Consider the following 17298-nt stretch of genomic DNA (forward strand, 5'->3'; position numbering starts at 1 on the left):
TGGGTGCATCTGATCTTCACATTTCCTCTGTGGAGGGAAACACAATCATACCAGACAACTTCCTGTAAATGCAAAGAAGCGAACGGATGCACGCGTTTTTAAACATTTTATTGTCACGATTGTTAACAAAACACCTTCAAAACATCTGTACATTTCAAACTATTTTGAACTGCAATACCCATTATATAAATGTACGTGTATAGATGCCCTGATGTCTCTGTACAAAGATGTACAATATGTACAGTAACATTAAATGCAAGCTGTACAAGGCAAAGTCTAGGCTACAGCTTCATGCCCCTGGTTAAAACAAGGCAGAGAACCACAGCTTCAATCAGTTCCTTGTGTGTAAATAAATAAATGCAGGTATGTATGAATATTTGAAAGGAGCAATCAGATTTGCAAGCTCAGTTCAGCTAGAACACATGCAGCTGACTGGAAAATAATACAGCAGTACTCTTGTGAACTCTTCCCACTGCATCACTTTGTTCATTTGAAACATCTTTTCAGGGCTCAGCAGCTACCGTGTGCTTGAGCTGAGGTGGCGGCAGGAGCTCGAAACTTTGGAAGATATAAACCAAATTTATTTTCTATACCAGCAAATGTAGCTGTAGCAAGTCTGTATCCTCCTATATGTGCAGGGTTAACAGGAGGAAGATCTGAAATTCTTGTTTTTGGGGTAGATTCTGATCCAGCGGGTTTGCTGTTTGAACAAAGAAAAAAGGTCATTTTGTTAGTCTAGATTTCATAAGAAAGGACTTTAAATAGACTTATTCAGGCTTAAATACTTAAGTCTTTTGTCTGAATATGGAAGACTGTTAAAGCTGACCTTGATTAATTACTCTTATGGTGAGGTGAATGAGGTCAGACCACTACTTCATTTTAAATCAAACCCAAAATTGAAGTTACATTTTTATGGATACTTTTGTAAATTCTTTTAGCTTCCAGTGTCACAAGGAAAATGGACAAAACTATCTTGCTACCATGGAAATGCAAATTAGTGTACTGAAATAAATATTAAATGGCTCTTTATCTCCTCATCTGTTTAGAAGTGGCATGCAAGTTTTCCTCAATTATATAAGGATGGGGCAATTTTTTACATGCTGCAATTTTAAGTACAGGTGCTCAAAGTCAACAAGTTCTAATGGGTCTTAGGCACGAAAAAGTTTGGGTTTTTTTCTTCACATTTGGCAGTTGTTTTATGCAAGCTAAATAGCAAATATTTGACTTACTGGCCTCCAAAGTCAACATACAACCATCTCTGCAGAAGCTCGTAAGTGACCAAAGTAACACCAAACTGGGGTGAAGATCTGAACACCCGAGCTGTTAAATATTACAAATCATAGTGTTAAACAAATAAAACAATTCCTCAGGAGAGAAGCGAAACATTTTTAACAAGGTATTATATTTTTCACAATCAGACCCTGTAAATACTGCTCTGATTTGAGTCTTTAACAAAGCAAATGCTAATTTGCAGATTTGGGGTCAGCCCTAATAATTTTTTTTCTCACCTCCAGCTCCCTTCCACAAAGCTGAAGGGCCTTCTTCCCTTAGAATCTTTCTGAAGCAGTCAATAACTCCACTGTATGTTGTCTGACCAGCGCGAGCTGCCACTTGCAGTCTTGTCTTGATGACATCAGCAGGGGTTACCAAAGAAGCAGCAGGCACACCTTTTAGAAGAAAACCACATTTAATTTGCACAAAGGATCTTGTAAAAGATGAAACATTTCCAAGTGAAAAATACAAGTGCAAACTTTCCTATTTTTTACAAGGGCTAGACATCACAAAAAATGCAGGTTCTTACTCTTGATGCTTATATAAACTGTTGTGCCTGAGAAAATAATTCTTCTAAATTTAAAGGCTGAAACTGGTAGTAAAGGAAATAAACTATCAAAACCCATTCTCAGCATCTTCTAGTGGTCTGGCTGTAGCAGTAGCTGGAAACAAGATAAAATTGGCTATATATGTATAAAAATTAGTTGTGCAAATTTATTGTATTTGTTTATACTCTACAACATCTTTTGCAAATTACATGGGTGATTGACTTGGAAATTGAATCCTATGCCTCCATTTGTTAAAGGTGTTGATGAGAAAAACTACTGCTTAAAGCCTCTATTCTATAGAAATATGTCTGAACTGCTGGTTGGACTGTTCTGTAGAAGAATAGATGCTGCTTACTTCAGTAGGCAAGCCATAAAAAGACTGAGGACAATGAAGGTGTTTTACAAGTCTGCTTAGTACCAACAGCGTGATATTAGCCAACAGTGATGGAAGAACAAATCTCCACTTCCAAGGCACCTCGGCTTTCTAGTCAAAGGAAAGGAGAAAGTTTTCAGAACTGTACTCCACAGTATATAACTGTGTTATCTGAGATATTTCTGAATACTTCTAAATACTATAAAAACTTAATCCCTCTAAAAAGAGGAACCATCTTCTGACTCAAGATAATGAAATTAATTTTGACTCCTGTTAAACTTTAACAACTGGTTAACACTGAATTAAAAATGTTAACAAGTAACTGGTTGCATAGGTGAAGTGTCACTGACCAATCCAGGAGGTTTTATACAAAAACAGAAGCACTGCAGTTAAGGCTGCAAGCATACACAGACAGCAATCATATGCAGATTTTCCTGACAGGCAGATCCCTTCAGACTGTATTCTTGCCTGCTGTGCACGTGGAACCGGGACTGAGTGAGCAATTGAGAATGTGAAATTTGCAATTCAGAGAGGCAAATTCCTATACATGCTATAAAACTAGGCCTATGAAATTTACATACATTTTAATAGGGTTCATCCCTTAGTATGAGCAACACAGAAACACTAATGAAACAAAGAGAAACTGTGAAGCTTGCAGTCTAAAAAGTCTTATAGGAGATAAAAATTAATAATATATATGAGTATTTGTATGTATATAAGCTAAATAATTTTCCATTTCTGGCAGCTCTGCAATACTAAAGAATGAACAGGGCTACAAATCTGTTAGATGTTTCCTAGGTGGTGTTCCTTCCCTCTGGCACGAGGAACACACCAACTGGCACAGAGAAGGTGCAGCCAAGCTTATGTATCAAGTCCAATGTGGGAAACTGCTATTCACACACAGGCACTCACAACTGGTGTAAATATCTATACAGTGATTCCTTACAACTGTAACAAGTAGCAAAGGGTCTTGCTCAGCCCAGTGGTGATTCTGAACTGCAGATGCTCACACTGAATCATTCACAGTTGCAAGGCTGTGTGCAGATACCTGGTTTTCATCTGCCGAGCTCATCCTTGGCAGTGCAGAATCTGGCCATCTCTATCTGTATGTTTAAATATCCACCACTATAGTTCCTACATTTACTATTTTTATACCCCTTGCCTTTAGCAAAAACTTTTTATCACAGCTGCATATTGTCTTTATACTAAACTTGTTTGAGATGCTGTAAAATATCTTAAATTTCAGAGTATAGTACTTCAGCTTCTTGACAAACTAATGCCCTATTTTCAGCAATTATATTACAACAAAGTTTCATTTCAGTTACTCCACAATCCAAACCTGGGTAAGTCATTTTCTTCTTAGCTCTTACGATCTCTCATTTTATGTTCATCAAAGATTCAAATTAGCCTTCAACTCTGAGAGCTCAGTAACAAGTAAAACCCCATTGAGACAGACAGATCAAATTTGACTACAAGTTGCTGAGCTGCATTACGCTGTTTATCCACATTATGCAAATGTAATTAGCTCTCATCAAAATTACATCGCCTCCCACTAAGGATAACAGTGATCAAATTTAGATTAAATCAGATACAATGGTACAGTACCCTTCCTTTATATGGGGCTACTGAATGAATATTGAATATTACTCACTAAAAGAAAAGAAAATTACTTTTAGGAAACATTCTGCAAAATTACCTGCAATGGCTCCAGCTGCAAGGAGATTAAGCCCTCCCACATGGCCACTTTCATCAGCAAACATCATTTTACTATGAGCATAAACCGGAAAGTAGATTGCAGAAAAGGGAATGTCTCTGAGGAAACATGCTTTGGCACCCTGACACAGAGAAAAGAGACACAATGCAAATAAATTCTGTAAATAAGGCTAAAATTGATATCCAGCAAGCAGCCTGAGCCCGGAAAGTACAAAGTCATTTGATCTACTACCATAAACAACACAGAAAATAAAATGTCTCAGGAAACAGATGATACAGAAAACTTGAAAATAAGGATAAAGCATATCTAAACTAAGTGTCTGGAATGAGGAAGATTCAAGGTTCATGTACAATTTTGGTAACTTATACATTACATCAATCCTGACATCAGTACATAGGATAAATGCTTTTTACACACTATGTGTCCAAAGGCAATGAAAGAAGTGACAGAGATCAGTCCTTATGTCTTTCTGACAACTAGGGAAACAGCAAGACCAGTCCCTGCCAGCCTTTATTCCACCAAACACAAAAGCACTACTAAAATACCAGTGAGCACTATAAGACCTCACCAAAGAAGCTGCACTGGAAGATTAGCAAAAAGAGAAAAAACCACTGCAAACTGGGTACTGTTTAATAAGGAAACACAATGGTCACGAATCTCATCTACCAAATCCAAAACAAAATCTTCAGCTCTAAAAGTAAATGTGCACATTTTTATAGTATTATTGCAGGTCTATGGGCAAATCACATAAAGCAATGTTTTGTAAGTGCACAGCTAATATAACTGCTGAATTTACGTATTACCCCTTGCACTGGCAGAAGATACAGGAAGAAACACTCTTCCTTGTTTAAGGAAACTAATAGCTTCTGCTCCATTACACCTGATCTGTAATGATGGCAGTAAGTATACCTGCAGGGAAGGAATCTGTTGAATGGCATTTTGCTGAAGTACCATACAGAACAGGCTTTTTTCAGTGGAATTTATTGACAAATCCCACCACTTAACTTCTTAAAAATCTGAATCCTACTAAACTTCACTACTGTTTCACTGCCATCAAATTATTAAGACAAAGAGAATATCCTGCTGCAAAGATAACAATAGAGATACAGAGATTCAAAATAAATATAAGAAAAACGCACAGGGAAAGCTAAAGAAACTTTTCACAAAACCCCACCAAATGAAATGAGCAGTGCCAGAAGCCAGCAGGTCTGCAATACAGGGCTCCCTGTAGCTTGGCATAAAAGCCCAAAGGATAGAATGGGGGAGTATTTTTTGTATCCCACTGCCATTAATATAGAAGTGAGTTTTCTTCAGTTTTCCACTGTGGGGCTGCCCTGCAGGAAGAGATTGGTTTTAAATTCAAAAGATGTCTTTGTTTTTAATAGGTTTTGTTTCAACAGTGTAGAAGTTTAGCATAAAATGATGAAGGCACTCAAAGCAGAAGTACATACCTTATAAAGACCAAGAAAGCCTAAATCTTTTATAACAGACAGAGCACTGACTCTGGGTCCTGTAGTAATTTCTCCTGCTACCTGCAACCGAATCTTTACAATCTCCAGAGGATTAGTGAAGATGACCTGGGAACCTCCTGCCTGCAAACCCAAAGAAAAAGAAAGTAAATTGCATTGCTAGAGCATGTGGCGACATATCGACTTTTGCAAGGTGATGAGTGCCTTCACTTCTCACTGCATTGGCTGATTTTCTCATGTAAAAATATATGAGAGAGATTTAATAAAGCAGCTGTCTGGAAGTCAAAAGACCTGAATCAGAAATCATGAGTTTGTAAAAATAGATTTTTACATATATATTTTTATAGCCCCCTGAGGTGAATTAATTCAGTTCGTCTCTGCTTTTCTCCTCAACATCACTTTCTAGAAGTCATTAAGTGTTTAAAAGTCTATCAGATATTACAGGAAATACTAAACTAAAATAATCATTACACTTGTACTACTAGAGCATCAAATACACTTAAAGACCTTATGTTTATTCAATAATAATCCATCACCAATGTGTAGACATGCTATTTGCATCTAGAAGTGATGCTGTTTAAAAGGTAAATTTGCATTTATAGTGTAATTTTAAATTAGTAGAAAAGGTGTTTGGAGTTTTGTTTAGCAGCCTGTAATAGTCCTAAGTGGAAACAAAATATAAAATTTAAATAGGAAGACTAATATTTCAAAATATGATACTAGATAGAAACAGGAGTCATATCTTTGAGCTGGGCATGACAGATTTTACTTGAAGGAAATACTCTGTTGGCAGTGTTGAAGGACTGTCTTGCAAACTTCCTAGCAGTAGCATTGTAAAGCTGCTTCTGACCCTGCACTTTAGCCAAAGACTTTCAAAGAACTGTGTCCCAGGTTTGAGAGAGATTCAATCTGACAGTTTGGTTTCAGCGTTTTTAAACCTCTTTAGAATGACATGTTTAGACTTCTTCCTGGCTTGCTGTAGGTACTATCATTTACTTCTGAAGAAGTTTGTGGTTCATCACAATCCAGCCATATTCTACTAAGCTTGTTATGCTCCCCTCTTCCTAAGCCATCTTTTATAATTTAAAAATTAAACCCAGTTCCTTAAAAATTGTGGCATATAACCGCTTGAATACAGCCAACTCTAAAAAGCATTTCTTGCACAATATATAAGCTCCTCTTAATTCTGATCGATTCCTCCAACCCATCAAATTTTAGCGAAGTAAACAGATGCAGAACATCTGCAGTTAAAATTTTTTACCACTTCTAAATTGCCCAAGCAATAAACTCTTTTTGTGATGCTGGGGGGCTGGGAGGGGGCTGTGCATACAGGGGTGTGGTGAAGTCAATATTCTGATACAGCATTTCCTGAAGAACCTGCATGGTGTTCTCTGCTAACTGATTGACAACTGATGAACACTAATCCTGTCTGCATATAGCACAATCTTCCTCTCTGCAGCAGCAGGCAGAATAAATGTGAGATTAGCCCTGATACACAGTTTAGAAGCTGGAAATCTCAATTATTCTAGCCTAGAGACAAAAGAGCATTGCAACCCTCATCAGCTCTTACTGAGAGTGACCCAGCACTTCAGCAGTGTCTATGGCCTGGGGGCAAGAAGCATCAATGCCTTCACTGAGCAAACAGCCCATACTTCACTGAGCCTCTACTGAGGACTGACAGCCTTTTACTGCAAACCCTGTTTATTACTTCACTCAATATTGACACTGAAAATCATCACTGCAACAGCTTCGCTGAAGCACCTTGACCAAAACAGTGGGAGATCAACTGCTGCTTTTGAATAATTATTTCCATTGTAGTAATTGCTGTCTTTAACACTTCCCACTCAAATATTGAGTCTATACAGCTCATCTTAATTTTATTCCCTCACTTCTTCACCTCTCTGAAATCAAATCAAAGCCTATGTTTTTGTGGACATTTGATGCAATCATCAGGAAGACCACAAGAACTTCCAGGCAAGCCAAAGTGATTCCCATCTTCTACGTTCCTTGAACTCACTGCACTGTGTTTGCTCAGTTATCTGACACCATTCCTACGTCCAAAGGCATTCTTCAGACTCTCTTTACTTCTCATCTCACCTTCTCCAGTTCATACACACCTATGCATGCAAGATGAAATGGCTGTCTCGCTAAGTAAAGTTCCAATCTAAATAAAATTTATAAAATTTCCATCTGGCAAATTCTGTTAACCTATTTTTTTTTGTTTGTATTGCATTAAGCATAAAAACAATTTCAAATGTTTACCATTTCCCTGTATCTTTTAAAAAATAATTTTGGTAGATAAAATGTTAAGCAGTGTGTTCTCGCTACATAATACAATGGACCACACAAAAAAATTCAAGTAACTTTAGATTGCAACACTAAGCTAGAAATTCACTCCTTCTATACAAATAGCAGCTACTCACCTATTAAATATGTATTATTTGTTTACATGTATAAGTGAAATTCCATTTTTTATTTTTAATGTTAAAAATTAGCACATCCTGCAGAGCAGCCAAAATAACTCTTCCTATTTGCCCAACAGCCACCACAGAAACACAAATAGGCCAATTTGTAAACATTTCTATTTTCTAACCTGAATTCAATCTTCCTGTAACTAACATTTTCTTCTCCTAGGTGCACAGGCACCTACCTTTCTGTTAAAATCAGCCATAGTCCTCTTCTGATACAGAAAGCAAAATACACTGAACACAGCACATTTTAATAATTTAGTAGCAACACTAATTAGAAATACAATGTTACAAATTCTGTCTAGTAAAAATGGAATTACGTACTCCATCAGTATTACAAGATGATTTGGTGGTCAGGTTATTAAGCGAAATAAAATACAAGGAAAACCCTACACTTATATTATCAGTAGAAAACCCATTGAAAAGCTCTTTAATTACATCAACACTTTGAACATTGAGTATTTACAGTGCTGACTGACTTCTCAACAGGCAGCTTTCTCAAAAAGAGCTGTCGCCACCGAGATACCCAGTTAAATAGTCCCTATTAGCAGTATGTCCTTCTATCCAAGCCTTGACTTTGGCTGTTTTACTTGGAGCTTGGCAAACTTTTCAGCCCTGCAGTGATTTGATTCACAGGAAGAGGAGCATTGCATTCAGTGGAGTGGCACATATGAGTTAGGTCCCTCAACACATCACAAGCACAGGCAGGACAAGTTTTGACTTTAATACAGAATATGTAACACAAGAAAACTCCCATTTTCACTGTGTAGTTTTAAAAGAATGAACGCAAGGGTGGTTTTTCAGTTTGTGTTTTCTATTTAAGTAAAAGGTGTGACAAAGGACGTGTGAGGCAGAGGAGAGTGCTGCCTTGGGGAGGAGAGGAGCACTCTGCAGAAAAGGATGCAGAGGAGAATGACACAAAGGATCTCCAAATAAAAATGAACTGGAAGCACGTAGGTTTGCAGTACAAACCTCCACACTCCTGTGCAAATCATTAGCAATCAGCATCATTCTTTTTCAAAGTCTCTTACTTCAGCTGTCAGCTCTGTATGTTAAATACATGTGCAAGTGTATATGCACACAGAGGTATACATTGCACTCCCTGAATTGCTTTTGGAGATGGTGCAGTAAATCTAGATTGCTCTCTCATAAATCCTCGCTTCACAAGGACAATGAAGGTGTTTTACAAGTCTGCTTAGTACCAACAGCGTGATATTAGCCAACAGTGATGGAAGAACAAATCTCCACTTCCAAGGCACCTCGGCTTTCTAGTCAAAGGAAAGGAGAAAGTTTTCAGAACTGTACTCCACAGTATATAACTGTGTTATCTGAGATATTTCTGAATACTTCTAAATACTATAAAAACTTAATCCCTCTAAAAAGAGGAACCATCTTCTGACTTAAGATAATGAAATTAATTTTGACTCCTGTTAAACTTTAACAACTGGTTAACACTGAATTAAAAATGTTAACAAGTAACTGGTTGCATAGGTGAAGTGTCACTGACCAATCCAGGAGGTTTTATACAAAAACAGAAGCACTGCAGTTAAGGCTGCAAGCATACACAGACAGCAATCATATGCAGATTTTCCTGACAGGCAGATCCCTTCAGACTGTATTCTTGCCTGCTGTGCACGTGGAACCGGGACTGAGTGAGCAATTGAGAATGTGAAATTTGCAATTCAGAGAGGCAAATTCCTATACATGCTATAAAACTAGGCCTATGAAATTTACATACATTTTAATAGGGTTCATCCCTTAGTATGAGCAACACAGAAACACTAATGAAACAAAGAGAAACTGTGAAGCTTGCAGTCTAAAAAGTCTTATAGGAGATAAAAATTAATAATATATATGAGTATTTGTATGTATATAAGCTAAATAATTTTCCATTTCTGGCAGCTCTGCAATACTAAAGAATGAACAGGGCTACAAATCTGTTAGATGTTTCCTAGGTGGTGTTCCTTCCCTCTGGCACGAGGAACACACCAACTGGCACAGAGAAGGTGCAGCCAAGCTTATGTATCAAGTCCAATGTGGGAAACTGCTATTCACACACAGGCACTCACAACTGGTGTAAATATCTATACAGTGATTCCTTACAACTGTAACAAGTAGCAAAGGGTCTTGCTCAGCCCAGTGGTGATTCTGAACTGCAGATGCTCACACTGAATCATTCACAGTTGCAAGGCTGTGTGCAGATACCTGGTTTTCATCTGCCGAGCTCATCCTTGGCAGTGCAGAATCTGGCCATCTCTATCTGTATGTTTAAATATCCACCACTATAGTTCCTACATTTACTATTTTTATACCCCTTGCCTTTAGCAAAAACTTTTTATCACAGCTGCATATTGTCTTTATACTAAACTTGTTTGAGATGCTGTAAAATATCTTAAATTTCAGAGTATAGTACTTCAGCTTCTTGACAAACTAATGCCCTATTTTCAGCAATTATATTACAACAAAGTTTCATTTCAGTTACTCCACAATCCAAACCTGGGTAAGTCATTTTCTTCTTAGCTCTTACGATCTCTCATTTTATGTTCATCAAAGATTCAAATTAGCCTTCAACTCTGAGAGCTCAGTAACAAGTAAAACCCCATTGAGACAGACAGATCAAATTTGACTACAAGTTGCTGAGCTGCATTACGCTGTTTATCCACATTATGCAAATGTAATTAGCTCTCATCAAAATTACATCGCCTCCCACTAAGGATAACAGTGATCAAATTTAGATTAAATCAGATACAATGGTACAGTACCCTTCCTTTATATGGGGCTACTGAATGAATATTGAATATTACTCACTAAAAGAAAAGAAAATTACTTTTAGGAAACATTCTGCAAAATTACCTGCAATGGCTCCAGCTGCAAGGAGATTAAGCCCTCCCACATGGCCACTTTCATCAGCAAACATCATTTTACTATGAGCATAAACCGGAAAGTAGATTGCAGAAAAGGGAATGTCTCTGAGGAAACATGCTTTGGCACCCTGACACAGAGAAAAGAGACACAATGCAAATAAATTCTGTAAATAAGGCTAAAATTGATATCCAGCAAGCAGCCTGAGCCCGGAAAGTACAAAGTCATTTGATCTACTACCATAAACAACACAGAAAATAAAATGTCTCAGGAAACAGATGATACAGAAAACTTGAAAATAAGGATAAAGCATATCTAAACTAAGTGTCTGGAATGAGGAAGATTCAAGGTTCATGTACAATTTTGGTAACTTATACATTACATCAATCCTGACATCAGTACATAGGATAAATGCTTTTTACACACTATGTGTCCAAAGGCAATGAAAGAAGTGACAGAGATCAGTCCTTATGTCTTTCTGACAACTAGGGAAACAGCAAGACCAGTCCCTGCCAGCCTTTATTCCACCAAACACAAAAGCACTACTAAAATACCAGTGAGCACTATAAGACCTCACCAAAGAAGCTGCACTGGAAGATTAGCAAAAAGAGAAAAAACCACTGCAAACTGGGTACTGTTTAATAAGGAAACACAATGGTCACGAATCTCATCTACCAAATCCAAAACAAAATCTTCAGCTCTAAAAGTAAATGTGCACATTTTTATAGTATTATTGCAGGTCTATGGGCAAATCACATAAAGCAATGTTTTGTAAGTGCACAGCTAATATAACTGCTGAATTTACGTATTACCCCTTGCACTGGCAGAAGATACAGGAAGAAACACTCTTCCTTGTTTAAGGAAACTAATAGCTTCTGCTCCATTACACCTGATCTGTAATGATGGCAGTAAGTATACCTGCAGGGAAGGAATCTGTTGAATGGCATTTTGCTGAAGTACCATACAGAACAGGCTTTTTTCAGTGGAATTTATTGACAAATCCCACCACTTAACTTCTTAAAAATCTGAATCCTACTAAACTTCACTACTGTTTCACTGCCATCAAATTATTAAGACAAAGAGAATATCCTGCTGCAAAGATAACAATAGAGATACAGAGATTCAAAATAAATATAAGAAAAACGCACAGGGAAAGCTAAAGAAACTTTTCACAAAACCCCACCAAATGAAATGAGCAGTGCCAGAAGCCAGCAGGTCTGCAATACAGGGCTCCCTGTAGCTTGGCATAAAAGCCCAAAGGATAGAATGGGGGAGTATTTTTTGTATCCCACTGCCATTAATATAGAAGTGAGTTTTCTTCAGTTTTCCACTGTGGGGCTGCCCTGCAGGAAGAGATTGGTTTTAAATTCAAAAGATGTCTTTGTTTTTAATAGGTTTTGTTTCAACAGTGTAGAAGTTTAGCATAAAATGATGAAGGCACTCAAAGCAGAAGTACATACCTTATAAAGACCAAGAAAGCCTAAATCTTTTATAACAGACAGAGCACTGACTCTGGGTCCTGTAGTAATTTCTCCTGCTACCTGCAACCGAATCTTTACAATCTCCAGAGGATTAGTGAAGATGACCTGGGAACCTCCTGCCTGCAAACCCAAAGAAAAAGAAAGTAAATTGCATTGCTAGAGCATGTGGCGACATATCGACTTTTGCAAGGTGATGAGTGCCTTCACTTCTCACTGCATTGGCTGATTTTCTCATGTAAAAATATATGAGAGAGATTTAATAAAGCAGCTGTCTGGAAGTCAAAAGACCTGAATCAGAAATCATGAGTTTGTAAAAATAGATTTTTACATATATATTTTTATAGCCCCCTGAGGTGAATTAATTCAGTTCGTCTCTGCTTTTCTCCTCAACATCACTTTCTAGAAGTCATTAAGTGTTTAAAAGTCTATCAGATATTACAGGAAATACTAAACTAAAATAATCATTACACTTGTACTACTAGAGCATCAAATACACTTAAAGACCTTATGTTTATTCAATAATAATCCATCACCAATGTGTAGACATGCTATTTGCATCTAGAAGTGATGCTGTTTAAAAGGTAAATTTGCATTTATAGTGTAATTTTAAATTAGTAGAAAAGGTGTTTGGAGTTTTGTTTAGCAGCCTGTAATAGTCCTAAGTGGAAACAAAATATAAAATTTAAATAGGAAGACTAATATTTCAAAATATGATACTAGATAGAAACAGGAGTCATATCTTTGAGCTGGGCATGACAGATTTTACTTGAAGGAAATACTCTGTTGGCAGTGTTGAAGGACTGTCTTGCAAACTTCCTAGCAGTAGCATTGTAAAGCTGCTTCTGACCCTGCACTTTAGCCAAAGACTTTCAAAGAACTGTGTCCCAGGTTTGAGAGAGATTCAATCTGACAGTTTGGTTTCAGCGTTTTTAAACCTCTTTAGAATGACATGTTTAGACTTCTTCCTGGCTTGCTGTAGGTACTATCATTTACTTCTGAAGAAGTTTGTGGTTCATCACAATCCAGCCATATTCTACTAAGCTTGTTATGCTCCCCTCTTCCTAAGCCATCTTTTATAATTTAAAAATTAAACCCAGTTCCTTAAAAATTGTGGCATATAACCGCTTGAATACAGCCAACTCTAAAAAGCATTTCTTGCACAATATATAAGCTCCTCTTAATTCTGATCGATTCCTCCAACCCATCAAATTTTAGCGAAGTAAACAGATGCAGAACATCTGCAGTTAAAATTTTTTACCACTTCTAAATTGCCCAAGCAATAAACTCTTTTTGTGATGCTGGGGGGCTGGGAGGGGGCTGTGCATACAGGGGTGTGGTGAAGTCAATATTCTGATACAGCATTTCCTGAAGAACCTGCATGGTGTTCTCTGCTAACTGATTGACAACTGATGAACACTAATCCTGTCTGCATATAGCACAATCTTCCTCTCTGCAGCAGCAGGCAGAATAAATGTGAGATTAGCCCTGATACACAGTTTAGAAGCTGGAAATCTCAATTATTCTAGCCTAGAGACAAAAGAGCATTGCAACCCTCATCAGCTCTTACTGAGAGTGACCCAGCACTTCAGCAGTGTCTATGGCCTGGGGGCAAGAAGCATCAATGCCTTCACTGAGCAAACAGCCCATACTTCACTGAGCCTCTACTGAGGACTGACAGCCTTTTACTGCAAACCCTGTTTATTACTTCACTCAATATTGACACTGAAAATCATCACTGCAACAGCTTCGCTGAAGCACCTTGACCAAAACAGTGGGAGATCAACTGCTGCTTTTGAATAATTATTTCCATTGTAGTAATTGCTGTCTTTAACACTTCCCACTCAAATATTGAGTCTATACAGCTCATCTTAATTTTATTCCCTCACTTCTTCACCTCTCTGAAATCAAATCAAAGCCTATGTTTTTGTGGACATTTGATGCAATCATCAGGAAGACCACAAGAACTTCCAGGCAAGCCAAAGTGATTCCCATCTTCTACGTTCCTTGAACTCACTGCACTGTGTTTGCTCAGTTATCTGACACCATTCCTACGTCCAAAGGCATTCTTCAGACTCTCTTTACTTCTCATCTCACCTTCTCCAGTTCATACACACCTATGCATGCAAGATGAAATGGCTGTCTCGCTAAGTAAAGTTCCAATCTAAATAAAATTTATAAAATTTCCATCTGGCAAATTCTGTTAACCTATTTTTTTTTGTTTGTATTGCATTAAGCATAAAAACAATTTCAAATGTTTACCATTTCCCTGTATCTTTTTGGTAGATAAAATGTTAAGCAGTGTGTTCTCGCTACATAATACAATGGACCACACAAAAAAATTCAAGTAACTTTAGATTGCAACACTAAGCTAGAAATTCACTCCTTCTATACAAATAGCAGCTACTCACCTATTAAATATGTATTATTTGTTTACATGTATAAGTGAAATTCCATTTTTTATTTTTAATGTTAAAAATTAGCACATCCTGCAGAGCAGCCAAAATAACTCTTCCTATTTGCCCAACAGCCACCACAGAAACACAAATAGGCCAATTTGTAAACATTTCTATTTTCTAACCTGAATTCAATCTTCCTGTAACTAACATTTTCTTCTCCTAGGTGCACAGGCACCTACCTTTCTGTTAAAATCAGCCATAGTCCTCTTCTGATACAGAAAGCAAAATACACTGAACACAGCACATTTTAATAATTTAGTAGCAACACTAATTAGAAATACAATGTTACAAATTCTGTCTAGTAAAAATGGAATTACGTACTCCATCAGTATTACAAGATGATTTGGTGGTCAGGTTATTAAGCGAAATAAAATACAAGGAAAACCCTACACTTATATTATCAGTAGAAAACCCATTGAAAAGCTCTTTAATTACATCAACACTTTGAACATTGAGTATTTACAGTGCTGACTGACTTCTCAACAGGCAGCTTTCTCAAAAAGAGCTGTCGCCACCGAGATACCCAGTTAAATAGTCCCTATTAGCAGTATGTCCTTCTATCCAAGCCTTGACTTTGGCTGTTTTACTTGGAGCTTGGCAAACTTTTCAGCCCTGCAGTGATTTGATTCACAGGAAGAGGAGCATTGCATTCAGTGGAGTGGCACATATGAGTTAGGTCCCTCAACACATCACAAGCACAGGCAGGACAAGTTTTGACTTTAATACAGAATATGTAACACAAGAAAACTCCCATTTTCACTGTGTAGTTTTAAAAGAATGAACGCAAGGGTGGTTTTTCAGTTTGTGTTTTCTATTTAAGTAAAAGGTGTGACAAAGGACGTGTGAGGCAGAGGAGAGTGCTGCCTTGGGGAGGAGAGGAGCACTCTGCAGAAAAGGATGCAGAGGAGAATGACACAAAGGATCTCCAAATAAAAATGAACTGGAAGCACGTAGGTTTGCAGTACAAACCTCCACACTCCTGTGCAAATCATTAGCAATCAGCATCATTCTTTTTCAAAGTCTCTTACTTCAGCTGTCAGCTCTGTATGTTAAATACATGTGCAAGTGTATATGCACACAGAGGTATACATTGCACTCCCTGAATTGCTTTTGGAGATGGTGCAGTAAATCTAGATTGCTCTCTCATAAATCCTCGCTTCACACATAAATTGCAACAGACACTTTAAAAAAGGTTGACAAATTTGTTTCTGAATGGAGGTTATTCATACACATCAAAAATACCAGTAATAAAAGCTTCTACTTAACCTTAATGTCATGTAAAATAACTCTACAAGGAGCAAATAAAGGAACTAAATCTGACAGCAAAGGTTATGAGAGAAAAGATGTAGTTTGAGATCCCACAGCAAACGCCCCATGACATGCCAAAGGCTGAAGGAAATACACAAATGACCTTGCAACATGAGACCTCTTGCCCTTTCCAATTCCACCCGAGAGGCATATGCTCCAAAGGGGAGAGGCCTGCTTCAAGCCCTTCCTTCCTTCCTTTTAGAAACCACCACATCCTGGACCACAACTGTGTCCCAAAGAAGCAGCTAAAATAAGATGTTACTTAAAACAGTCTTGTTTAAAAACATCAAAAGAACTTGCATTTCTTTCTCTAGGCAAAGCTGACATGGTTCATGAACCTAGAGTGAGCTTACTGTCTCTTTCATTAAACAATCATTTTCTCCCCGATTTTAAATGTTCACAATAGAAATCAAGATAAAGTAGTAAAGTTAAATTCTGCTTCTAACTTATTTTTTTGAAGTATAACAAAAGAAGTAACATGTCTTCAGGGTCTCGAAGGAAAAGCAGTCTGTAACTGTATTTTTGTTCTTGTTAAACAAAGCCATTAACATTTAACATTATTTTTTCCAAACAAAATATTTGACACATTCCTATTTGCCTGATACACCTATATGCATTTTTGTGTGTATGTATATATATATGCATAAATATGTATGAAAATTATTTCTTAAAAGTATACCAAAAATATTTGGACTGAATCTTAGATTCAATGTTTATCAAACTTCAAAATCAGTGGTAAATCTGAATCTCTCTGTGTACATATGTGCAAACACAAACACACATCCCAACCTCTAATTATCAACGGATGCATTGCCTACGTCTCCAAAGGTTCTCAAGACCCTTTTTGCCTGGCACCCCAAATAATCTTTCTTCCTACAACATAAAGCAAAAACATCTCTCTGATGAAACACAATTCATCCATTCAAAATGTTAAGCACCACGCACAGCATGGGAAGAATCTATTTATTCCCACATAACTCAAAGAATTACAGCCTAAACTCACAGTATCTCTGTCTAGTGGAACAGTAACCATGAATCATTTGCACAGCATTAGGTGTCTGCTTCAGCACTGCTTCCCAAGTGAGGAAGAGCAGCTCCCTAGAGCACCTTGCCCTTCACCATGTACTCACATGTGCCATGCATGTAAGCTCCTCTGGGAAGCACTGTCCATATCAGGCATGGGCTCTCTGCTCCCCAGGCCTCTGTTGGGATAGAGGAAAGCATTGCCAAAGCCTCACTCAGTCTCCCTGCAACTCAAAGCTAATGGGAGCTGAAAACTTCAGGAATGCAGGTTAATCACTGAATTACAGCAGAATGTAATTCAATTAATTACAGTAACAGTAGGGA

The 17298-nt window shown here is 37.5% G+C and overlaps 1 protein-coding gene across 1 annotated transcript in view; it reads right to left on the bottom strand.

The window, feature by feature from the left end:
• Window positions 1-87: 87 nt before the first annotated feature.
• SLC25A12 (solute carrier family 25 member 12) overlaps window positions 88-17298 on the bottom strand; it is a 47419-nt gene continuing 30208 nt past the window's right edge. Inside the window, exons 12-16 of the mRNA XM_031057348.1 lie at window positions 12167-12307; window positions 10698-10836; window positions 1509-1667; window positions 1230-1320; window positions 88-700 (exon numbers count right to left, since the gene is read on the bottom strand). Coding sequence (XP_030913208.1) covers window positions 511-700; window positions 1230-1320; window positions 1509-1667; window positions 10698-10836; window positions 12167-12307 — 720 coding nt within the window. The 3' untranslated portion in view covers window positions 88-510. The remainder of the gene's footprint in view (window positions 701-1229; window positions 1321-1508; window positions 1668-10697; window positions 10837-12166; window positions 12308-17298) is intronic.

The sequence above is a fragment of the Geospiza fortis genome, unplaced genomic scaffold (genome assembly GCF_000277835.1).
Source record: "Geospiza fortis unplaced genomic scaffold, GeoFor_1.0 scaffold112, whole genome shotgun sequence".
Lineage (NCBI taxonomy): Eukaryota > Metazoa > Chordata > Aves > Passeriformes > Thraupidae > Geospiza > Geospiza fortis.